Source organism: Pogonomyrmex barbatus, unplaced genomic scaffold (genome assembly GCF_055798465.1).
Source record: "Pogonomyrmex barbatus isolate J1 unplaced genomic scaffold, ASM5579846v1 scaffold2, whole genome shotgun sequence".
Lineage (NCBI taxonomy): Eukaryota > Metazoa > Arthropoda > Insecta > Hymenoptera > Formicidae > Pogonomyrmex > Pogonomyrmex barbatus.
The window spans coordinates 25,071,041-25,098,592 of record NW_028297116.1 but is presented as its reverse complement, the minus strand read 5'-3'; the positions used below and the strand labels follow the sequence as shown (position 1 = coordinate 25,098,592).

General features: G+C 38.4%; 1 protein-coding gene across 2 annotated transcripts in view; it reads right to left on the bottom strand.

Annotated features, from left to right (window-relative positions):
• The window catches only part of LOC105424975 (membralin), a 112,650-nt gene that overhangs the window by 17,353 nt on the left and 67,745 nt on the right, over nt 1-27,552 (bottom strand). For both annotated transcript variants that reach the window (XM_089076607.1, XM_089076608.1), the window contains exon 10: nt 27,221-27,353. In XM_089076607.1, the coding sequence (XP_088932733.1) occupies nt 27,221-27,353 (133 nt within the window). The remainder of the gene's footprint in view (nt 1-27,220; nt 27,354-27,552) is intronic.

Below are 27,552 nucleotides of genomic sequence, written 5' to 3'. Positions count from 1 at the left end.
AGAAAGAAAGAAAGAAAGAAAGAAAGAAAGAAGTCCTTTCCTCTGGTCACTCGAAGGATATCCAACAAGAAGGATGAAACGAAACTCGCAGCCTCAGTTCAGTCTCGTGTGTATATATATATATATAATATATATATATATATATATACACACACGATATATATATATATATGTACATACATGCGTGTGCTGTGTGTATGTGTGTGTGTGTGTGTGTGTGTGTGTGTGTGTGTGTGTGTGTATGTGTGTGTGTTTTATATATATATATATATATATATATATATATATATATATATATATATAGAGGATGTTTCACAAGTTACGTACTTTTTAGATTATAAATAAATATGTCGGATATTCATAATAAATATCAATAATTACAAAATTAATTTCAAGTAATTCTTTATTAAAAGAAATTATAGAAAACTGATTATAATTCCTAACTGAAGAAAGCGAGTAATTTCTGAGTGATCCTGTATAATGTACAGATTGCGTGAGCGTTGCAAACAAGTTTGCACGTATACATGTGCGGTCAACCCGGCGTGATCGGGTGGATATGACCGATGGATATATCCGAAGAAGCTGGAGGGTCCTAGTATTCTCGAGACGATGCGGTGTTCTGTTCACAGAGTGCTGAGAAAATATATCGGTCTGACCGTCAAGAGAGACGACGACAACGATGACAACGACGACCACGACGACGATGACGACGACGATGACTACGACGACAACGCCACAATGATGCTGTCGTACGATTGAATTGATAGATCCTTAAAAGAATCTTTCTAAGGATTGCGGAATGTACGATGATGACGTAAAAGCACAGAAAAGTGTTTAATTTTAACAATGCCCTTTGTTAAATATAAATTGTCAAAATATATTATAAAAATATTAAAATTATTGTTATTAATTGTATTAAAAAATTATAATTAGAAACACGCTGATAATCAGAACCCAAAGTAATTTTTAAAACAGTAAACGCGACTTATTTAAGAAAATTGCAAAATAATGCTAATTCCATAAACGAATTTACACTTTATCGATCTTCAAGTGTACACCGGGAAAATACCAGAAATGAACACAGCCTTTATCTTGGTCAAGACGACAGGAGTGGTCGTGCACCGGTAAATAAAGTTACACCCCCATTGTGGTCCGATGGGAGACTGCCGCGTCGCGTCGGTCCCGTTGTGTCCCGGGACGACAGGACTAGCGGAAAATGAAATAATATCGGTGTAAACACACGGGATCGTACGGACGAACGTCAAAGAGGCCGTACGTAAATAGGTAAGAGAGTTTACGGCTAGATATATAATAGAAGGGACAGGGACAGAGAGGAGAGGAGGAGTGCGTTGAAGGATAAGGAAGATAGAAGAGGGACGGTGAAAAGGAAACGTCGTGGGACACAACCATGTGGCAAATATCCCCGAGAACCACAGATTGTCGATAGAAAATCTGGATAATGTATTTACAAGATTCTACGTTTGGCCCTTCTCACGTCCGACTAAAAAGAAATTGTTAAAGTAACGTATCGAACGAGTTTGTGGATATTTGATAACGCGAATGTTATTTTATTTCACGTCGCCTCTCGATGTTAGCTCATAAATCATTTCGTTCACGAGAAATTGCAGCACCTCTAAGACTACTCCCGACTCAAAAGTCGGGAGACATTCCATTCGACTCTCAAGCAGTTGGAGCCCATCAAAATTCTAACGTAGAAAGCAACCGTCTTAACGACGCACAGAGAACGCACACTGTGCGTACATTGTTCGGTTAGCATTGTCATGGTCACCCTCGCGCACATCCATGCGATATCGTATAGCATACGATAATCCTGCACTTTGCGGAAAAGCAACGATTTTCGAGTCCTATTCTATATTATTACGGCACGGATAGAAATGTATATATAAGTAGCGTAACGCGGTGGGCGCGATGGATCGCATTAAAGGACGGATAAACCTGCCAGGCGTATATATAATAATAACGTGCGCATGGGCTTTGGAGACCTTCTTCCAATACCATTCTCGCTCTTCTTTTTTCGTCCGCAGGTGGAATCGTATGATTAATGATCCTCAACGACACCTTACTCGGCCCGCGCACTCGAAAAGGGATCATTTTATCACGCTCAGCGGATTTCATCGACCAGGAGTATGTATTTTCACGCGTAAGAAGCACTTGGCTAGGAATTCAATCAGTAATTGTTAAAAGTGCGCCAGTCCACTCTACTCTAATATAAATATTAGTAGAGAATTATATTTTTTTGTATTTGTATGTGTATGTGTGTGAAACCTATAATACATAAAAGATATCCAATTTTTTATAGAAAAAGGTCGCCAATACCTATTTTGTTTTTGGATTATATTTTTTAAACAAGAGCTAAATATGAAATTTTAAAAATATAAATACAATTAAAAAACGTCTTCTGTCAGATGATAGCAGTTTTTATAATATTTTTATGTATGTTGCAATAATTAATTGTTTCATAAGATGACAAAAAAAAAGCATTTAAGAAATTGAGCCCTAAAACGTAGGCAATGATGATAGAATTCAGATGTAACATCGTAGTGAAAGTATTTATAACGAAGTAAATAAAATAAACTATGTTTATTTTTCTTTTTATTGTTCCATAAGACACAATAATAGCTTAATTATAAAGGTTACATTAAATTATTATTATAAATTATTATGTCTTATCTGTCCTAACAGCTAAATGATAGTTACACTACTCCGATTTTATATTTAAAATTATATTATACGAAAAAGATAAGAGAAAAATAAAATAAAATAGTTTTAAGATGTTATAAATATATAAAATAATCTAATATTACAACAATGTGCTCACTATTATTTAAACTACATTATTTGCAAACAAAAATCCTAAGAATTTTATCTTCATATTAAAAAAATCTGATTCAAATTGATTTTATATAGAAAGTCACAAATATATGAATTATGGGTTTTCATTTCATTAATCATCTAAACAGATCATCTAAACAGATCATGTTTTTATCAATATTAATAAAGTGCAATCTGTAATTTTTGAGAAATAAGAAGGTGTCTCTTTAGGAGGCTTATGTCATTATTGGCGATTTTCCTCTATATATTACAGATTTTATTTTCTTCATTCATAATTTGTTACATTTTGTAATTTTATTTTTCATGTAAATACATGTTCCAATAAGATCCTTGCACTATCAATTGGAATCCTGCATAACGTCTCGACGGGGTCATCGGAGACGGCCAGTTACAACATCCAAAACTTTCCCGAGATTATTTGAGATCGTTGATGGACCGTTTGCGTCCCCGCGGAGTGCGTTGATTACATGGATGCGCACTCGTGAGGCTAGTAAAGCAAATTTGGAAAGGTCGACGGAAGGTCGTGCCAATACCTATAACCGAGCTGGATATCGTTAATATTTCATCTTATGCCGGCGAGAAACTTGATGGAAACACGTCTGTACTAACGATACTGATTTTCGTGCTTTCCGCTGCCACGTGGACACGTGGCTTGCAACAACTTGTAACCTGGGAGCTTTATCTGCCACGTGAGCACTACCGATGAAATCTACATTTGTAACTGCGCTCGCTTTGTCGGCTCTCCTTTCGAGAAATTCTCTACGATTAAACTGTTAACTGCCGAGTTAGAATATATTTACCTGACTGACCGCCTGAGGGGGTAACGAATACAATTCCGCTTATGAATTCCTTTCTATAGTTAACATATAACATAGAGAATTAATTAATAGATGACATTAGAATATTATTGTTCTGATCTCTTTACATATTTGCATAATATTGAATAACAATTGTTTAAAAATTGCAAAAAATTAGTAGGCCAGACAATACGAGTTAAGCAGTAGCAAAGCACAAGTTCAAAAAGCATGGTAATCTCGATGTATTTAATCTTAAAATTTTTATACTGTTCGATTGCAGTAGTGTATGATTTTAGATGCTGTTATTAATAAAATATCGATAATATAATATTATTATACGTATCGTGACATTTTGCATTAATAATTTCGTACAGATTCCAGTCGAAAAGATACTCGAATTACCGATGAGAAATGTACAATGATCGTTCTCCATCCGCGGGGAAATGAGTATTAATGTCGAAGCTTGACTGCGAATTGACCTCGCGTTCTGCTCGGATCGACTACGTCGCGATCGAATAAAGAGAAAATTGCTTATTTTCCTTCCACAGTGGCGGCGGAACGATAAAACGAGTCTTTGTAGGTACCATAGTGACCACTTTGCGGCGGTCGGGTGTGGCTGAATTAGAGTTTAAGAGATCGCTGGCTATTGGCAGGCAGCTTGTGTCAGCTACGAATAGTCTTGTGTGTCCAATGAGATCGCGCATCCTATTTGAATATTAAGAATATTTTCATATTCAAGTTTGAATTTATAAATTCATTGAAAATGAACACTGTCGAAAATGGAAACATTACAGAGAAAGGAAAAACACATAAAATTATATTACATTTTATCCATCGTCTTCATGTCGTCATCTAAAATAATTAAATAGTATTGACTAAGTTTCAACGTTACAAAAATACTCAAGTCTTTTAAACCATAGTAATGGTGCGCCACGTTATTACCCACAGATAGGCGGCGATCGTGCGCTTGTATCGAGATTGAAATGAAAGGAGTCGATCGACGGGTGGTCGATGAAGTGACACGGATGGTGCATTACCTCGCACCCTCGGAAGTCCTTTTTCCAAGGACTCCTATTGCGCACGAATCGATATGTTATCTCTCTAAAAAATAAACCATCTTACCTTTCAACTTTTACTTGAAATAATTATTGCATAAATAAAAGAAGTTCATATATTATATCCAGCATCTTAATAATATATCTTATCTCAATAAACATTGTAAAATATATCAATGATATATCTAATTTATCAATTGTCATTATTGATAAATTTGAATTAGCGATGGCACTATTACTACGTAAAATAAGACATGAGCTGCCGAATCAAAGAACCAATGGCATCATCAAATGCAAAAATTGATAAATGTCGGAAAGCAAAAAAGGAATCATTGCGCGATCTGTTCTACTTAGTTAGTCTTGCGAGATATTTTCACGACGTAAAGAGAGAGTAAAGGGACAGCAGAAAGTCAGCGGCGGCGGCGGCGGCGGCGAGGGCTACGGCTTTCGTCGCGATGCGATACTACTCCACTAATTAGGCATTAGCGCAACAAACAACCCCGAGGTACCATGTACCCTGCTTGAGCTCGCCCTCGTTGCTATCCCCACTACCGCCCTGTCGCGCTGTTTCCCTTAGCTATCTCTAGAAACCACCCCGATCTCCTGAGCGGAATGCTCAAGTTACAAATTAACTTGTAGAGATCATCCGTTTCCACCTCGGTTCCACGACTCTCCGTCCACGGAAATTCAAATGCCGAGATGCAGAGAGAAAAAAAAAGTGGAACAGATGGGAAAATTCTCTTCTTATCATAATGACGTCTGAATCGTCAAAATCCAGATGCTGAGGTTATAAATAAAAACTTTAATAAGAAAGCACGAAACTAACGCCGATCTTTGCAATACACAAGTCAAATGAAATCAAAAGCTGCGTGATAATAAATCCTGATTCTATAATAATATCCAAGCATGAAAGAACTTAGCATATTGTTACAATTAACGTTTATACATTATAATTTTTACGACCTCTATATCATTAAAATAAATTGCTATAAAAAAATATATTAAAAAAGACACTCTTTCTTTCACAATAAAATAAAAGCATTAGCGGAAACTATTCATAAATATTAAGTCGGTTAAATGAGAAATAGCGTTAGAATCTCACATCCATTGACACGTGTTTCTTTCTCGTTTTTTATTTCGTTTTCTTCGTTACGCGAGTTAAAGAAAGCATCACTCGTTAAGAAGTGTCGAGGAAGATCGCTCCCCGCGAAATGACGAATCAGCGAGGCGTTTCGATTACGTAAGAAATCGGGAAAGTAACAAGGTCTCGGCGATATACTCCGATCCCATGGTAACGCCACCCGATAGGCATCCTCGTACGCTTGGTGGTTCGAGGCGTTTCGAGTCGCTGCAAAAAGGAAAGGAAAAGTGGGATGAAGCGTCGTGAAAGAGCGTCGTGGCGGCGAGCCGAATGTTACCAATTATGAGGAATCACGCCTGATCGATTTCAAGATGTGAAATCGCGCCGTGCGCTCTCTCGCTACATCTTGTTAAGGGTCTGGAATCAAACGACGCGAGAAACACGAGAGACAGCGAGCAAAGAGATAAGACAGAGACAAATAGCTTCGTTATTTTCTAATCCGATTAAGTTTGATTTCATACATTCTAGAAAGCAATCTGTCACGGTTTCACCGTGAAAATATTTTTTTGCCAGACAATTATATAATTGTGGAAAAATAATAAATATATATATATACATGCGACTTTAAAGTTAGCTTCCATTTGTTTTTTTATTAAACTAATTGATTCAAGTTTCGAATCCGCATTTATTTGAAATTTCATGATTTAATTATCTCTGATAATAAAAGCTTAATATAAATTATTTTATAAATTTATTGAAGAAAAGCTACATAAATTTCCAAAGAACTTGAATTTGTCAGTAATTTTCATCGAAACAAACAAATAGATCATAGAAGATCGAAAATAACCCTTCAAGAAGAGTTAAGAGACGAAAGAGAAAAAAGAAAAGAAAGAGTTTTCGAATCGAGTAAATGAAGTCCTTCAAAATTTGAGTTCTGTCAAAGAGTAAGAAATTCGTACTTCCTTGGCTCTCGCTTCGAGAAATATGCCAGTTGTACGGCGGCAAAGTGCCGAACGTAGACAAGTAGACGATGTAATTCCACATTTCGTGAAACTTGCTATCGCGAGCAGACTTTGATCCATCTATGACACGTGGGGAGAGTTGTAATTTCTTGACGATAATCACGAGTAAAATTTCTGTCTACAAATACAGAAAGCTTTCGGTATCGCATATATAATTCTATTCTATAGTATATTCTAAATGTTTGGGCATCGATTATGTTACAAATCACTTAAATGCTATAAATTTTCGTTAATAACTTATGTGAAATTACAGGCATATTTATTATTACAGAAGTCACATTTCCTACGTTATTCCTACGTTAGAGAAGAATAAATTATCGTTTTATTAATTTTTTACATAATATTCTTATACACATATTATTCTTATATCTATGACTATCTAAAGAGTAGATGCGTATTTTATTAAATTTATTATATTATATCATTGTTGTTTCATCTCTTCGCTGCATTATCAAAATTTTTTACACACAGAGAAAAGCGAGTCATTAACAATATTCTTGATTGTAAATATTGCAACAAACAGTCAAGAAATTTTGGAAAGCTTAAGATTAATCGTCAATTCGATGTGTAAAGAACGTAAAGTATAAATGGTGAGGATGGAGAAATTAAAAAAAACACGACCGAGACGACCGAGTTCTTATAATTGGAAGAAACTTCGATTCCTTTAGGTGTGACGGTAGCTTAGCAACCAAGACGTAGAAGATGAAGAAGGATGGCGAGGAGAGAGGGAAATAAAAGCAAGAAAATACAGGATTTCCGATACTTTTTTATTTCCGCTGATCTTCCCAATCTTTGCAATCACCCCTTCAATTAACCTCCATTACGGTTGTTTTCTGTGTATCCCCCCCCCCTCCGCCATTGATTCGCACGAGAGGAATAAAGTAATCATACTCCTAGAAACATTATAAGAACGAGCTATCGGTCATAATTCATTATTGTCATAACAAAAAGCAGTCAGCACACCATTCCTTCTACCTTAATAACCGTTTACGTTTCTCCATGCAACATTTTCGCTCCTTTCGAGCTACCTAATTATTGCCAACTTCACTCCAAGATGCACTCTCATGAAGAGTCGAGATGGAACATCGCAAATTTTCGCGACGAATCAAAAGTGAGAGATAATTAGGATTATGATGAATAATTGGGGATCGCGCCTAGTCGCTTCAGTGAGTACCGAGTCTGACGTTCCGTTTGCATTGCTCGAGGAAAACTGGCGAGGTTTTCAATAAGATTCTAATTATCGCAAACATTCCGCCTCGTGCGTTGCGTCAGGTTTATACAACTTCCCTCGCCTAACTCAACCCTAAACTCTCAAGTGTCGAAACTATAATTGGAACGCATCTCCCGAGACAATCTCGCGAGATAGCTAATTTCCATTCACGGCTATTTCGATTGCGAATTCGCGTTGTTTATTATCCTGACATGAGAATACTTGTTGCGATTCGAGATATACGTTTCGTGTAGCAAACAACGTTCGATTAAATCTTGAACTTTTTCCTAGAAAGACATACACTTACGTTGTACATAATAATTTATAATCATGATATGGTAATATTTCTATCTCTTGAACTTTTATTATTCGTCGCTAATTATAGTAACGATTTATATCGCTATTATATTTTTTATAATAGTAAAGACAATAGATTTTATATTACGAAGTCTGAAAAGTTTTGAGCCTAACATAGAAACAAGTATTTTTTCGGTCAAATATAGTTTTATTTTTCAACATAATCTCCTTTTAAGTCGATACACTTTTCCTATCGATACTCTAACCTCTTTAACCCTTCCAAATAGTAGTTGGCGTCTTGCTCCGCAAAATAGGCGTTTACGTATGCGATGACCTCCTCGTTCGATGAAAATCTCTGTTCTCCAAGCGAAACTTTAAGCTTAGGAAACAGGAAAAAGTCGCTGGGGGACAGATCTGGTGAATACGGTGGGTGGCCAACCAATTCGAAGTGCAGTTCGTGAATTTTGGCCAGGGCGACCGCCGAAGTGTGAGCAGGTGCGTTGTCTTGATAGAACAGCACTTTCTTCTTCTTCAAATGCGGCCGTTTTTTTGCAATTTCTGCTTTCAGCTTATCAAGTAATGATGCGTAATACGCTCCCGTTATTGTTTTACCTTTTTCAAGATAATCGATACACACAATTCCGTGACTATCTTAAAAAACAGTCGCCATTACCTTCCTAGCTGATGGAACCGTCTTCACCTTTTTCGGAACAGGTTCATCCTTTGCAGTCCACTGTTTTGACTGTTCTTTTGTCTCTGGAGTGTAGTGGTGGATCCAAGTTTCATCTACAGTTATGAATCGACGCAAAAAATTTGACTCGTTTCGCTTGAACCGCTCCAACAGGGCCTTGGAAATGTTCATTCGAATTCGTTTTTGGTCCAAAGTGAGCAAGCGCGGCACCCAACGCGTGAATAGCTTGCGCATATCCAATTCTTCAGTCAATATATGACAAACGCGTTCTTTCGATATGCCTATAGCTTCTGCTATCTCTCTAACTTTGATTCGTCGTCCAGTACCATTTGATGAACATTTTCGATGTTATCAGCGGTGATCGCAGTTTTTGGCCGTTTCGAACGCTCATCATCAGCCAAGCTGGTACGACCACGTTTAAATTCAGCTGCCCATCTTTTTACGGTGGCAAATGATGGGGCAGAGTCCCCGTAAACAGCGATCCAACTCGATTTTAATTTGCGCAGGCGTATTGCCTTTCAAATGTAAGAATTTAATCACGGCACGATATTCAATTTTTTTCATTTTTACAAAAACATTGACATCGACTGACACAAACGACTATCAAACAACAATTGAGCGTCCAAAATGGCTGAAATTTTCATAAAAGTTTTTCAAAGCATATACTATTGTAGTACTAGAATGGTTTTGACGAGTAACGTCATCTTCATATTAAGGCTCAAAACTTTTCAGACTACCCTCGTATATGCGTTATCGAATCGGTCGAGACTTTGCAATCAAGCAATTCAAAACTCGTTGCAGCTATTATATAAGTATAGATAAGATAAAATTACTTATCTATACTTGTCAATATACTTATATTTATTTATATTTGTATTCGTAATCATAGAATGTTGATAATTACGCTACCAAAATTACGCGTCATGTTTCCTCGCGTCATATTCAAGAATGCTAGTCTCTTAACAAACGATATGATATTTGAGTGATATTTCGAGATATTTCGAGATATACGGGTGATATTTCGAGATATACGTTTCGTGTAGCATCGACAGCAATTATCGCCAATAAGCAGCTCATATCGAGAAATTCTAAACATCGCGAAGCAATTAGCAACAGTCGTGCGCTATCTACTTATCCGCACTTCCACATATATATTCACTATTAGCATTTCTCAGAATATCTATAGTATCAATTCGTGATATTATTAATATACTTGAGTTTCGACATCTTTCGAATTATTATCATGTATTAAGTTATTACCATGTTACATATCAAATATGTACAAATGTTTCAATTTCAATCTAGATTCAATCAAAGGGCACTAAAAAAGTAAAGTGATGCAAGAAATGGAGAACAAACCTAATTCGCACCATGTGTAAATTGGAAGAAATTAACGAAGCAACTTATTTGTTGCAAAATAAAGCATCGTTCGAATTGAAAATAATAATTGAGAAGCTTAATGTGTGCAAAATATATGGGGAAAGTTTTAAACAATCTAAAAACTGGATTAACTAATACCTCGAATTTATGCAACAAATATTCTCGCATAGTATCTACCGACGAGGAGAAGCAAGCGCTTTCGAAAATCTGTCACGGGAAAGACATAAGAAAGGCTTCATTTCAGACGAATGGCACTTCCTATGACAGTTCGCAGCAGTATTTATACGTAAAGGAGTTGCAAGACAAGCGATGCGCGACGCTATTACTATGCAAATAGATACGGCGTGACACGACGAGAATGGGCTACACCATGGTGCATCTGGCGTCAGGACACAATTTAATAGTGTAGTTTCGCCTGCACACTGCGCTCTTCACTATCATCACGTACTATCAGCAATTCCCTAATACAAGTAATGAAATTGTCCATGCACGGACGGAACGGGACGGGACGGGACGGGACGGGACGGGACGGGACGGGACGGGACGGGACGGGACGGGACGGGACGGGACGGGACGGGACGGGACGGGACGGGACGGGACGGGACGGGACGGGACGGGACGGGACGGGACGGGACGGGACGGGACGGGACGGGACGGGACGGGACGGGACGGGACGGGACGGGACGGGACGGGACGGGACGGGACGGGACGGGACGGGACGGGACGGGACGGGACGGGACGGGACGGGACGGGACGGGACGGGACGGGACGGGACGGGACGGGACGGGACGGGACGGGACGGGACGGGACGGGACGGGACGGGACGGGACGGGACGGGACGGGACGGGACGGGACGGGACGGGACGGGACGGGACGGGACGGGACGGGACGGGACGGGACGGGACGGGACGGGACGGGACGGGACGGGACGGGACGGGACGGGACGGGACGGGACGGGACGGGACGGGACGGGACGGGACGGGACGGGACGGGACGGGACGGGACGGGACGGGACGGGACGGGACGGGACGGGACGGGACGGGACGGGACGGGACGGGACGGGACGGGACGGGACGGGACGGGACGGGACGGGACGGGACGGGACGGGACGGGACGGGACGGGACGGGACGGGACGGGACGGGACGGGACGGGACGGGACGGGACGGGACGGGACGGGACGGGACGGGACGGGACGGGACGGGACGGGACGGGACGGGACGGGACGGGACGGGACGGGACGGGACGGGACGGGACGGGACGGGACGGGACGGGACGGGACGGGACGGGACGGGACGGGACGGGACGGGACGGGACGGGACGGGACGGGACGGGACGGGACGGGACGGGACGGGACGGGACGGGACGGGACGGGACGGGACGGGACGGGACGGGACGGGACGGGACGGGACGGGACGGGACGGGACGGGACGGGACGGGACGGGACGGGACGGGACGGGACGGGACGGGACGGGACGGGACGGGACGGGACGGGACGGGACGGGACGGGACGGGACGGGACGGGACGGGACGGGACGGGACGGGACGGGACGGGACGGGACGGGACGGGACGGGACGGGACGGGACGGGACGGGACGGGACGGGACGGGACGGGACGGGACGGGACGGGACGGGACGGGACGGGACGGGACGGGACGGGACGGGACGGGACGGGACGGGACGGGACGGGACGGGACGGGACGGGACGGGACGGGACGGGACGGGACGGGACGGGACGGGACGGGACGGGACGGGACGGGACGGGACGGGACGGGACGGGACGGGACGGGACGGGACGGGACGGGACGGGACGGGACGGGACGGGACGGGACGGGACGGGACGGGACGGGACGGGACGGGACGGGACGGGACGGGACGGGACGGGACGGGACGGGACGGGACGGGACGGGACGGGACGGGACGGGACGGGACGGGACGGGACGGGACGGGACGGGACGGGACGGGACGGGACGGGACGGGACGGGACGGGACGGGACGGGACGGGACGGGACGGGACGGGACGGGACGGGACGGGACGGGACGGGACGGGACGGGACGGGACGGGACGGGACGGGACGGGACGGGACGGGACGGGACGGGACGGGACGGGACGGGACGGGACGGGACGGGACGGGACGGGACGGGACGGGACGGGACGGGACGGGACGGGACGGGACGGGACGGGACGGGACGGGACGGGACGGGACGGGACGGGACGGGACGGGACGGGACGGGACGGGACGGGACGGGACGGGACGGGACGGGACGGGACGGGACGGGACGGGACGGGACGGGACGGGACGGGACGGGACGGGACGGGACGGGACGGGACGGGACGGGACGGGACGGGACGGGACGGGACGGGACGGGACGGGACGGGACGGGACGGGACGGGACGGGACGGGACGGGACGGGACGGGACGGGACGGGACGGGACGGGACGGGACGGGACGGGACGGGACGGGACGGGACGGGACGGGACGGGACGGGACGGGACGGGACGGGACGGGACGGGACGGGACGGGACGGGACGGGACGGGACGGGACGGGACGGGACGGGACGGGACGGGACGGGACGGGACGGGACGGGACGGGACGGGACGGGACGGGACGGGACGGGACGGGACGGGACGGGACGGGACGGGACGGGACGGGACGGGACGGGACGGGACGGGACGGGACGGGACGGGACGGGACGGGACGGGACGGGACGGGACGGGACGGGACGGGACGGGACGGGACGGGACGGGACGGGACGGGACGGGACGGGACGGGACGGGACGGGACGGGACGGGACGGGACGGGACGGGACGGGACGGGACGGGACGGGACGGGACGGGACGGGACGGGACGGGACGGGACGGGACGGGACGGGACGGGACGGGACGGGACGGGACGGGACGGGACGGGACGGGACGGGACGGGACGGGACGGGACGGGACGGGACGGGACGGGACGGGACGGGACGGGACGGGACGGGACGGGACGGGACGGGACGGGACGGGACGGGACGGGACGGGACGGGACGGGACGGGACGGGGCGGAGCGAGGCGGGGCGAGACGGGACCGGACGGGACAGGATGGGATGGGACAGGATGGGATGGGATGGCATGAGATGGGATGGGACGTTATAGGACGCGACAAGATGCCTGCCCCGTTTTGATTTTTATATTTGACATTTTTTTAAACGTATATACTAAACGTATCGTCATTTTTTTATTATATTCTTTTGTTTTTCAAAAAAGATAATTTTGTTTAGATACTATTTCTTTCCTTAATCACATTATAAATATTATTAATAGTACAATATATTTCTTATCGTATGACATCCGTGTCTCCTGATTTCTTGTGCTTTTATTAATACATTTCATTAAAAAGATCATTCTGTTTTGTTAATAATTGTTAAACATATCTTTTTGATGAATTAATTAAATAAATTATTATTATAACTGTATTAAAAACTCGAAAGCAATATTATTAAAACAATTTTAACAAATACGTAATAAGTATGTACATATATATGTACATGTATAATAAATAAAATAATGTATATGAATTTGTATCTAGATAAAAATCAATAAATATCAATTTTTACTAGTTTAAAATGATACTATTTATATTGTTTCTTATTTTAGAACTTACTTGCAAAATAACGCAAACATGAGTCACTTACACTCCAAAACAAATTATCACCAACTGTCAATAAAAATCGTCAAACTCGCCGCGAAACTCAACGACATCATTGACCGCCAATCGGATGCGCGAAAAAAGAATAAGCATACTATCTCGCTCACTTTTTCTACTTTCTTACTCTCGTTATGTGTATTTATTAATAATCAGTTAATCAGAATCGTGACATAAGGAACAAAGACTGTAGAGGTTATGAAATATATGTTTACATAGATATAAAAGTCAATACGAATGAATAATATAATGATGAAGATATAATATAATGTATACATTTCTTTCTAAACTAGAGAAAGAGAAAAGAAAGATGGAACAAATAAAAAAAATTAGTGTATTTATTAGATATATTGCTGTCCATAATGTATCCGTTTCGATGCATGCATATTTATTACATTATTAGACTTATCGACCCTGCCGATAAGTCAAGATCACTGAACATTGATTTGCTAGATCCTACAGTGATCCTGACTTATCAGTCTGATAAAGGGGATTCGAGAATATACACACGTGTGTGTGTGTGTGTGTGTGTGTGTGTGTGTGTGTGTGTGTGTGCGCGCGCGCGCGCGCGCGTGTGCGTGTGTGTGTGATGTAGTGTATGTATGTATATCATTGTATGTGTGTATCATTGAATTGTGATGTGTTATTCTAAATACGTTATTTGCGATAAATATCATCACATGTCTCTGTAGTCAAAAGGATAAGATGCCTGTCTGGTAAGCAGAAGATCCAGGTTCGATTCCTGGCTGATGTGATATTTTTCGCAAAAATAATTGCGGATTTTTACGATTGGTTCGTGGTCGGGCCTCGTCGTGGCACACGCCTTCCCTTCTTATCCTTTTTTTATAAAACTAAGATCACCAAGTAATTATAAAGATAATAAATTGGACGCGACACGATGGACTTCCGCGATCGTTGCGTGCCTTTTGCGCGCCGAACCAGATTCGCCAGGATTTATTGAAATTTCAGGTACACAAATGAGTGCAAGTACGCCCGCACTCACAATGAAAGCACAATATGGATGGTACTACTACTCGACCGCGATATGCAAGGTTGAAGTAAACGTAATGGTGATACGAACGATATTAAGCGCGTGGAATTTCTGCTGCCCCAACGATATTATTTGCGATAAAGGTATTCTGATCTTAAATTAAATTTACAATTAGAGAATCAGAATGCATCAAGACTAAAACTAATCATTTCAAGTTGAATTGACGTTCCTACGAGATTTTATGATATGATAAAAAAAAGCTTAGAACCTAAAACTCCTAAAAATCATTACATACAAAAAATTTTTTTAAATAAGGCAATGATCATTGCCTTATGTTATCCATTTCATTGTAAACATTTCGTTATCCATTTCATTGTAAATATTAAATATAATAGATAAATATTCGAGCACACAAATTTTAATAATAGTTTAACAATTATAATCTTTAACAATTATAATCTTACTTACTTTCACGAATTCAGTGAAAATAAGCCAAAGAATAATTTGTTTTTAATATTCACTACATAAGATAGAGTTGAAAATGGACGTCTCTCTAAAAGTGTCAGGATTAAACAAATTCGTTGCATTATTCATCACAAATAAGTTCTATAACAGACACGCGAGTACGCATAAACGCAAATACCAATTAAACTTATAATCTCAAAACGTACGATCTCATGTGAAACTGTCCATACGTGCCATTTGCGTCCAGCGGCAGATTCGCGAGGATTTGCTAGAATTTGAGATACATAAATGGCTAACTATATGCGCGTACGTACGATGGAAGTGGGCGAATACGCATCGACGGGCATGCGAAACAGGCGAGGTGAAAATAGATGTGATAAAAATACAAATGGAAACGACGAGAGAAGGGAATCACGAACAGTGAAACAAATATCGTGGGAAATGTTGCCCGATAGATTTATCGTGTATTTATGCTTGCATTATATTTTTCCGGTCGGTCTGCTTTTATTTTATTTACCAGCCGCAATTTTTCATCAATTCTGGTATTCAATTTGAATACTCAAATCGCGATATGTCTTTAAATCTCGTAATGTAACAAAATTTTGGGTAAAAATCCGCCTCTCCTATGAATTTATATTTATATTTGTAAACAAATGTTGATATGTTACTTACATTATCCTTTGGAATATTTTTATTTTCTCGACAGAATCTTTTGATAATTTCGAGCAATAGCGTTACAGGTCAACGCGATAATATATTTTTTCTGTTTAAAAGTGTTAAAAGTATTACGTAATGTATTTTAAAAATCTCAAGAATTCTGTAGTATAATCGCGCAGCATGTGTGATTTTCACGAAAATTTAACATTTCTCCCGTTCTTATGATATTAATTAAAGAAGATATTATCGTTCCTTTCCCTAGAATATGTTTCGTAAAATGTTGACAAAATGTACACAGCAACAACCGTTTATGTTCTGCTCAAAAACCCCAATTTTGAATTACATATGCCAAATGGAAATTTCATTTTGACAACGTCATAAAACCAACCTTTGGCAAACATACGCTGGAACCCAGTTTTAATGACACGTTGAATTAATACGCATGACGCATCCACCTTCTTTCCGTTGCTTTTTTATGCCATAAAAACTCGTGTATGTTAAATCTCACATATAAAACTTCGCACACTTACGAATGACTTTTCCATAAAATTATTACAAATATTAAGAAAGAATAATTTACGTATCAAAAACTGTAATTATTAAAATTGCAAAGAACTAAAAAAGAACTAAAATAACAATATATTGTAGTTTGAAAATAGAACGAAATGTCTTACTTTGATAAGGATTATGCTCTTCAAAATCGTAAGGAATCGTATTAATTATCCTACTAAGCAGATTTAATTATGATAAAAATATATTTTTTATAATATTAATATTATATTTTACAAAAAAAAAAAGAAAAAAACGAATGTATTACGTAAGTCAATTGTTTTTTGTGAAACATACACCGAAATACGCTCGGTTTGCCTTTTCTTTGGTTTTCTCAATAAAAGTTATTCAACTCAGAAAAAGAATCAAGGACAATCAAAGATTTAATGCTAAGTGGCAAAAGGATGCTTAAAAGTGCACGAAAAAGAGTGTCAAGAGTGCTTAAAACAAGGTTTTGTCAAGAGAGTAAGCTTAAGTTTCGAGAGTAATAAAATTACCGTGCTGAACGCCGATAGGAGTAACGGTAGAATGCTTAGGTGACTGACCAAGTTGAGCGAGTGTAAGTATAATACAATAGTCTTTTACATACAAATATAAAAAAGTTAGTTAGAGATATGTGTGACTGATGTGTGAAAACGACATTGGAGCATGCGAATAAATATTATTATATTGCTGTCATTAAAGATAAAAAATTTATTTTTGAGATTTTGTGTAGCAAACATGTGTACAGCGTGCTATTTGTAATCTTTATTGGGAGTTAAGGCAATGCAGATTTGTATTCATTTTCACAGTAGCGTAGAGAGCGGTCCGTTCGATCGATCACACGGCAAAGGCGGTATCAAGGCGTGCACAGATTGCTGTCATCGTCGTTAATTCTCATTACTTCTTAATTTTATAAGCGCGTTTCTCTGCGCTGGCGTAGCGTTCAGTGAATACAATCGCTTTACTTAGGATAGAATAAAATTGCAAATTTCTTCATTCTTCACTCCGTCTATAGGTACTGTCTCAATTTTCTTTTGTTAATTTTCTTTTATAATTTCTTTATTAATTTTTGTTCCCGGAATATCCGAAAAACTTTCGCAACTAATCAAAATCAACTAATCAATTTCTATTTTGTTAAATAACAGTTATCCTCTTAGTTTTATCTTTACCGTATCTTTTATCGACTTAAACTTCTATTTTTTTAAGCATATTGACATCTACAAAAAAGATGTTGCTGACTCTATTGATAGTGACAAAAAAAACTAGATAGTTTATATTACCTTTATATTACCTTTTATTTCTACAACGTTTGATAAATTCAAAAAAATTATTAACGATCTAGATATCAGACTGGCATTTTTCAGTGTCAATAAATTGAGAGAAATTATTCGAGCTCACAAAGATGAGATTTCGCACAAAAATTATATAAAATTGAATGCAATAATTGTGACGCTTACTATGTGGGAGAAGCTTAAAACGAAGATAAACAAACATTGAATCATATTTGGAGAAATACTAATACTAAATCAGTGATAACTCAACAGAGACTGAATTGCAATCATGATTTCTTTTGGGATAATGTTAAATAAAATAAAATTTTGGACTCTGTGATTTTGGGAAACGTTTGATCTCGGAAATGTTATTAAGATGCAAAAAAATTCATTGAATTTATAATATGACACGGAGTACCTACATGCTTACATTTCTGTCTCGGCAAATTATAAACAACTTTTTAATCTTATTTGTTACACTTTATTCACTTATTTGGCAATTTATTTATGATACATATTGTTTGATTTATATACGAATTGACTGTCTTTTGACTCGTTCTTTTAATTTTTGACATTCTAATTTCAACCATCTTGACTGCAATTTATACTTTTTTGAATTATTATATCTTTTTCATCATTGTTTAGCCTGATTCTGTGTGAAAAGTTAACACATTAGTTACTTCAATTTGTATATGAACTGTTTAAAATTACATATATTAAAAACTTTATCGTGTGCCGCTTTCTTAACACGGTTAATGTGCTTCTCCACTTGTCTGATGATAATCGGCGTGAGCGTCATATTTGGTTGCCATATGGAGCCTGACTTTTTTTTCATAATTATGTATCACTGAAGATGATTCAATAAGGAACCGAAACGGCTATAATTTGAATCTTTTTAAATAAAAAAATATTATCAATTGCGCATTTCTTACCGTGCTTTTCTCATTTGTTCTAATTATCAAATCAAAATCACTTATTGTTTTTTTCAATATCGAGAAGTTGATAAGTTTCCATAATCGAAAAATAAATTAATTTAATAAATTAATTTTTTTTTTAATATTTTTAAAAGACATTTCCAAAAGGTAAACTATGTCTGTAAACAGTAAAAGGGCCAACTTATTATAACCCATAAATTACTGACTGTATTATTACAAAAAATTGATGTTCTTTCCTCCTATAATTCTAACAAAAGTTGAAACAAAAGGTAAAAACTCACCATTGCCATCGAATCACTCTATCGATTAACCTTATCTTGTATTAAAATGTGATCAGCTCGTCTCGATAATAAGTGTATTCACTTCATTTGTGCATTTTTTTGTGCATGTTATCGATCAATTTGATTATTGATATAAAAGAAAAATATAAGAGGAAAAAGCATCAAAGATTCTGATATTTCATAATTGCAATATTCCCCTATTTTATTTATAAGAAGTAATTCTAAAAAATTTAAGAAATCGTTTAAATATTAAAGAATATTCTGATGTATAAAACGATGTTTTGTAGAAAATAATGAAAATTCTAAATACAAATATTTTTCACGAAAAGAGTAAATAAATGTATTATAATTCACAAAATTATTACTCTTTGTAAACTTTTGTATTTTTGACCCTAAAAAATTAATAATTTAATTAATTCTAAATTTAGATATAACTCGTAAATATATTACTTTAAAATAATAAAACGACAGAGAGATAATGAGTCTTTAGTCGAAAGACGCATTTTTCTAGATACGGATGACAGTCTGTTTAGTATTCCGAAACTGTATGGTCTGGAGCCAAGACGATTAATTATACCGGTTAATTATCTCACGAGGACTAATTTTCTATCTGCTGTTTACGATTAATCATGCACCTTGTCACATGGCAAATACCATCCCGACTTTTCGTTTTGGACGGAATACTGTAAAACGTACAGTGCCATTAAACGATATTAATCACGAGTTGTAACATAATTGTTTCTTTCAACGCGTTTTGCCAACCATGTCATTAATGACAGAAAATGTGTTTTTAAAATATGTAAAATATTTCAAATATATATCATTGATATCATTGATTAATAATATAAAGAGATAGATTTTTATTAACTAGATTACCGTAAATATATTGAAATATTAAAAATTAAATAAATGATGTGCATATATATATATATATATATAAAACAAATTCAATATATTTTTATGAACATTTTGCATTCATTAACATGTTTAGTAAACATATCAGCTCATTAATTAAAAATTTTATTTTATTAAACTTTGTAATATTACGAATTTATAATACATTATAGTTTTACGCAAATATATCAACTGTCGTTATAATAAATCATTATTAAGTACAATAATAAATGTATTGATAAAAAATATATATTATAATAATATTACTTATTTCATAGACTTAGATGCCGTTATAATTTTATAAAATAGGATCGGGAATTGATTTAAAATTTATATTATTAAATCTGTATTATACGCAAAAAACCAATTTATTTGTAAAAAATTTACATGATTTTTCACTTCTCATATAATAATATGGCTGAAGCAAGGAAATAGAGAAGCTTTGATTTTCAGGTCTCAATAATTTCGTGAGTCAATCATCGAACAATTTAATAAGAATTGAGACCTTATCGTGATCACGATTCAGACCTCCTATTCCGGTTACTTTTATTTCGTAGACATACTGAGCGACAAACACCCTTTTCCGAGCGTAAGACATAAATGTAAGTCCATGTATAAAAATGACAGGAAGAACCCCCCGTAGAGAGTACCGTGTTTCGGCACCCTGTTGCGAGGACAAAAGTAGCGACCGATCGCGTACGATCGAAGGAACGAGAAGATGAGAAAGCGGTCATGGAAAATAAAGTCAGCTCTCGGTTCCATCAAGCGGCCGTCAGGGAGTCGACCGCTTGTACCGTTCGCCTGGCGCCTGTCTGACGCCCCCTTTTTACCTCTCTTTCACGTCTATCCTCTCTTTTCCTCTCCCATCTTCACTTGTCTCTTTCTTTCTTCCCATGTTTAAGATATCCGAGACGAACGGAACATCTTGATTAAAACGCCAACTTCCAAGATATCGAGCTTCGCGCTGATCTTCCTTTTTTCTCTCACCTCTGTCTTTCTTATCCCTAAGTGTCTATCCTCGGAAAGGAAATATGGATAGAATAGAAAAACTAATTATAATTCTCCAGATGGGCGTTTCCGCACAGTTGACAAAAGACACGACTTAACGGTTTCATTCGCCGTTGAAATCCAGTTGCCGCAACGGGGTGTACTCGTAAAATAGAGGAGCGGCCTAAGATCGCTCACGGGATTAAAAGTAGAAGCTAAAGAAACCCCGAGACAGAGACCGATTGTGAGTGTTCAAAGAAAATATTTTTCTACGCTCATCTCTTGCTCCGTTCTCTTCCAAATACTAAAAGCGTGATGTTAGAATCATGGTAATTGTAATCGAGTTACATCGAGTTATTCAGACGTAACTTATAATTCAGTAACTTATGATTTGTAACTTATGACGTAACTTGACGTAACTTATGATTTGTAATTTTCGATTGACATTTTGAATCAGTTCGATATGACAAACACGACGAATGTTTACAACTATTTTTGAATCGATTTAATCTCCGGCGTGATATAATTTGGCAGTGCGGTCAAGATTTTCCAAGCGCGAGCAATTCGAGATCATCGGCCCCGCCTAGCGCGGTAGGCATCGACGAGCGCACGATGTGCCATGGTCTCGCATCACCAGTATATAGATATACGTTATGTTTGCACTGTAATTTTCCACCCAACTCATCGGGGCGCTCCCGGTCGACGGCGGAGCCACCCGACTATCCATCCACCCTTTGCCCATAACGTTGAAATAATACCCCACGCAGCCGTGCCGCCACTCGTGCTATGTGTTTATGAGTGCCTACATCCGAGCGTGAGCGCGTGTGCACCGGGTCGTGTGTTATTTATATAATTGCTCAATAGCCTCAATTACGGACCTTATTCAATCATAATCATCCTCCGGTGTTATTTGCGGACAAGCCCAGCTGATTGTAAGCACTCGACGCTCCGCTCGCGTCGCGCCGTCGATCGACGCGTGGCATCGTCGTTGATGCCCGTGGGGCGCGAATACAAGCCCTTCTGAAAGCTGAAGGAAGGTATAGAAAGTTATACGCGTCGTCCCACTCCGCCGGCCACATTCTTCATTTTGCTCAATCTCCATTATAGTGATAGAAAGAAAAAAGAAATGCTGATTTTGGCTATTCATTATTCTGCATAACTTATTTTCTATATAATTGTTTATCATAAATCCAAATGATCATTCGCTCGCCCACATTGGTTTCGTTAATAAAGAGATACAAGTTTGTTGACAAATCGCTTCCTACAGGTACGCCACGTCCTTTTAAATCCGTCGACGAAACGGAATGCGAAAGGCAGCGAGCAATATTTTCTGCATCCTCCCCCCCCCCCCCACTCGAGTTCAAATGGAACTGAACGTGCGTTATCTACGAAAACCATGAGGGATTCGAGTCCGCGCGTTACGAATATAAAGTAAAATGCAGATCCTTCTTGGCCCAACCTCTGTGATCCCAGTATCGCGAAAGGCTTCACTCTTTTTTCTATCTCTGACTGTACTGTCATCGTACTCTCGCAAAGTGGACACATCCTAATTCCATCAAGGAAGTGAAATAATCGCGAGTATAAAGAAACAGCACGCAAAAACTGACTGTACAGCGCACTGTCGGAAGAATGAAGAAAATGTTTATATTGAATGTACATTTGACGCTGAGATAACTTTTCTTCTTAAAAAAAATATATAACATTATCTATAACATTATCTTAGTTGTTTCGTTAACACCAGTGAGGAAATATATACATACACACCGCGCGCACACACACACATTTCATACAATATTTAATTCATATATAAATGTAAATTGCATCATCGTAATTTAATATCTCGTTCGTTTTATTCGCAAAAAATCTTTTATTTACGTAAATTTATCTGTAATCCCCATTTATCAATTTACAGAAGAATTTTCGAGAATATTACTCCGACAAGAATATTCGACGATCAAGAATACAGGAGTGTACACAATGTGGCATCCATCATACTTAGCAATCCATTCACTTCAATTCCTTGTGAAAGATCATCTAACTTTTTACATACACTAAAGTAAATTTACTTGAAATTAATTATAATAAATTAAACTTAAATTAGCAATTTGCAGTGATAGAATATTTGTATAGAATGCTAACTTGATATTTCCGCGTTTTGTTAATGGCAAGCACAATGAAAACAGTTATTTCTGCGAAAATAACAAGCGAGAAAACTGAGAAGCTTGCTTTGTTGAAAGATAATAAGAAAAGGATTAAAGAGAAACTTGGCGAAAAATTCTGCTTGAATTAAATTAAAAATACATTCGTTTCAACTACCATGCACCGAAGATCGTCCGAAGAGGACGTCCTCTTCGAACGTCACAGTTGTTGCTTATGAATTCTTTTGTTGCATCACCATACGTTCGAAAAACGTTACGTTTCTTAATTGAATAGATTTCATATATAAAGAAAGTCGCATAAGATTGATATATTTTAATAAAATCCTTTGTGTTACGTTTCACAATCCTGATAAGCAATGATAAATACCTCGCCATTTATCTTGTACAATTTTTATGAGAGTAAAGATTGATGTTATATATTATGATATATATATATATATATTATATATTATATATTATGATATATATATATATATATATATATATATTATATTAACTTGAGAAAGACGATAGATCTGAGATCCAACAAACTTTAGCGAATCTTTTTAATAAAGCACTTTTCTAATTGTTTTCGAGAACGAAAACGGTACGGCTTACATATAGTATATCGAGCTTTCGTCGAACAAATGGATGAAACTCTTACCACGGAGTTTTTAATGTCGGTGGAACCAATTGTTCAATTGCATTCATCTTACAATTTTTTAGAGAAATAATTTATAAACATTCAGTAAACAATTAGAAAAATGGATTGTACCATTTTGTATAAAAAGTTATAAAAGTTTTATAAAAATATTATTTTTGTCTTGTGTCTTGCTTAATATTATGTTGCTACGAATATTTTATCCACAAAATAAGACACAAAATTTATTCGAAGAATTATCTTATTAATTCAGAGTTTAAATAAAGTAAAATGATATTGTATTATGTGTATAACATGCATCTTTTTTAACTAAATCGTGAGAATTATACAAATATAAAATATAATCGAGATTATGTATAATGAGATTTTTTTAATAAAAGTATAAATACACAATATATTATCAAGTGAAAAAAAAATGCTTTGGCTAGTAATTTACGTTCATCCCACAACTCGTTCAACATGTTCTTTCTGTAGTTAATTTGTAAAATCTTTACATTTTCGTGTAAAATTTTCAATAATCGTTGAATAATAATTTTAATAATTTCAATAAGAATTCAATATATTATATTTATTAACAACATGTTTCGAAGAAATTTGACAGATATTAATTAAATCATGATATTAATAATATTAATAATATTAATAATATTCTTATATTACAGTTAAATAAGAAATACGTGATAACATCTAGATTTACATATTGATATCAGGGAACACGATCATTGAACTTTCTCAGTACTATTCGCCCTTGGAAATATTCAGTCATCACATAGTGCCTGATACACGACTTTTTCTGTCGTACACTATTCTGATTTCACTTCCAGAATTTTATTTTAACTGATAAAATGACGCCGGTAGAAAAAAACTAAACTTACGGAGTTTTCACGATATATGTCGCGTATATAATAGTACGTATCCAGAAGTGAACATTTGAGTCATAAATTTGCATCGAAATCTATATAAAACAGCAAGTTTCAATTAATATAAATTACTTCAAAATATTTGCAATTAGCAGACATATTAATGAAAAATGTTATATACATTTGCAGGAGACTTCTCTGTTCAATGCAATTCTTCCATTGTCGTTTCTACATGGAAATTTTGTAACGCAATAGGATCTACACACTTATCCGATAAACTGTTCCGTAATGGAAGTTGGATTTCTAATCAAAAGCGGATGACCCGTGAAAATAATGAATAGATACATGGACAGTATTCAATGACGCTCTAATAAAGATCCAATGTGTGTTCCCGCCTAACTTACAAACCGCATTTAATACAAAAATATCTGGTGAGAGAAAAACTTACGTGCAATTACGCAAACAAAAAATGATATTAGTCAGTAAGTTGTTACAATAGAAGCAAAATATAATGCTACTCTGATAACATTAAACATTGCTATTCATCAAAAAATGGTATTCAATGTTCAATGTTTTCTGATAAACAAAAGATGACAAAAAATATTCCGTGAATTTTGAATATAATTTAATCTTACGTTTATAATATCATAAATAAAGATATCTTTTTATAAATGTTAAAAACAATTATACTAAAAATTTCAATTTCGCTAAATATTAATATCTTAAAAGTCATCATCGATACAATCGTTACTCATAATCAAACTTGTTACCTTTTGTTTTTTCAATTTCTTTTTTATATAATGCGTAGAATGGTAATAATGTAATGAGCGTTTCGTTACGTGAGTGACAACGCGTTTCACGAGACAATTCGATTTGTCTTGCAGACACACGTCGCCTTCGATAACGATCTCGATTACTGCTGCCCGAGATACTGCTTCGCTCACGCGATTAGAATTGATCCTAATTACACCTCAGTGTAAATCCCGTATTAGAAGACTACGGAACAGGACGCGCGACGCGTACTTGGGCTGTTCGGAGATTCGAATACTATTACCAGCGTCAGATCTATTTAATTGCTGCTAATGCCAGTTCTAATGATCCGTTTCCAATCTCCAGTCCGACTACAAACTCAGGTTCTGCCGATTCTCACCAAGCCCGGATACAAATAAAAAATAGATCAAGTGTAAATTTCTCATGAAGCAGAATTTTGTGAAACAGTGTATATTTTTCACATATATAAAAGCGCAAAAATATGACTTTATATATATATAATTTAAGAAAACAATTTATTTTAGAATATCAAACATTCCAAATTAATTACGTTTTTCCATTTAATGTTAAAGCAAGAATTAGCATTCGAGAGATCGTGTTTAAGAATTTTTTGTATTTAATATCTTTTGAGAGATCTATCTAGGCTCCGAAGCTCCATAAAAGCGGACTAATAATAATAATCCATAGGGACTTGCGTCAAGTCGAAATGTAGGATTTCTGGATCGGTGTAAGTTCGTCGTTGGTGACAGCTTTGTTTAATTGTCACCTAATGTCTCTAATGTCCTCAGTCTAACCCTTCGTTCGTCCAGGGAAATTGCCTCGCGGTATAGTCCTTCCACGAGATCTAAGCTATACCGAGCGTAAAGCCCGATCTCTATTGCGAAGTTCTCAGCTCAACCTCGCTTTGACATCTCTGCGTAGGATCAACTAGATTGTTAAATCAGTGAATTGCCGTTCGATGTTTGCGGAATGTACATCGATCGTCATACGTTTATAACCACAGATCAACAGGCAGTATAGAAAGAACGTTCAAATCCGATTGATCCAAATTCTATGATTAATCGGATCACCACGATATGTTAATGATCAAAGATATAAAATATATTCATATATATCGGTGAATCATTAATGTAATAGTAACTTTAATTAGGTTATTCAGATGTTTACATGATCAAGTAAAGATCACAAAAAGCATGATCTCTAGTAGAGATCAGTAAAAAGAAGATTATGATTGAATAAACTAAATTTTTTTAAATGGCATGCAAAAATACAAAGGAAATATTATATTTCATATTTTTCCATAAAATATTTACATTGTGTAAAATTTTAATTTTTCTATTTAGCGCAACTTATAAAACCCTTATAAACCCTTATAAAGGATTTAATTTTCTTAAGATATTTCGAATATCTAGTTTTAAAAAGGACCTGTGCCGAAACAGTACTATTGGATTAAAGCGTAAAAGGTTGCAGGTTAGCTAGCATATCCGACACGCAAGGCTCACTCTACTTTATACAACTTTGTACAACTTAATCCTTTTTAATTAAATGCTCTTTCGATCATCTTGTCTTCTATTGGAAATGTATTTTAGAAATTCTTTTTACTAGTATAATTCTTTCATTGTTCCTGATAACTATGTAAAAATATGAAAAAAATCGTAAAAGCATTCAATGTTATTAATTTAATTATGGCAATTAATCATAGTCACATACCTTAGCCAGTGTCTCTTTGTAAGAGCTGTATGACAACAGATGGCATCATATTGATCGGCAAGCCAAACTATTAAGATTATGTAAAACGCAGTGGTTGTATCATTGAAAAATTCAGACATTAGCGCCTCCATCCCTAAAAGCAAAACAAGCAGAGATTCTTATAATATAACGATTCCAATTCCAATGACGCCTACAGTCCAAGTCGGGTCTAGACCTACCTCTCTCGCTTACGTATACCTGTGGTGCGCACGCAGATTGTACACAGGCATACGGGACTTAATTTTATGTCGAATCCGAACGAAATAAATTGAGAGAGATTTCCGTGGCAAATA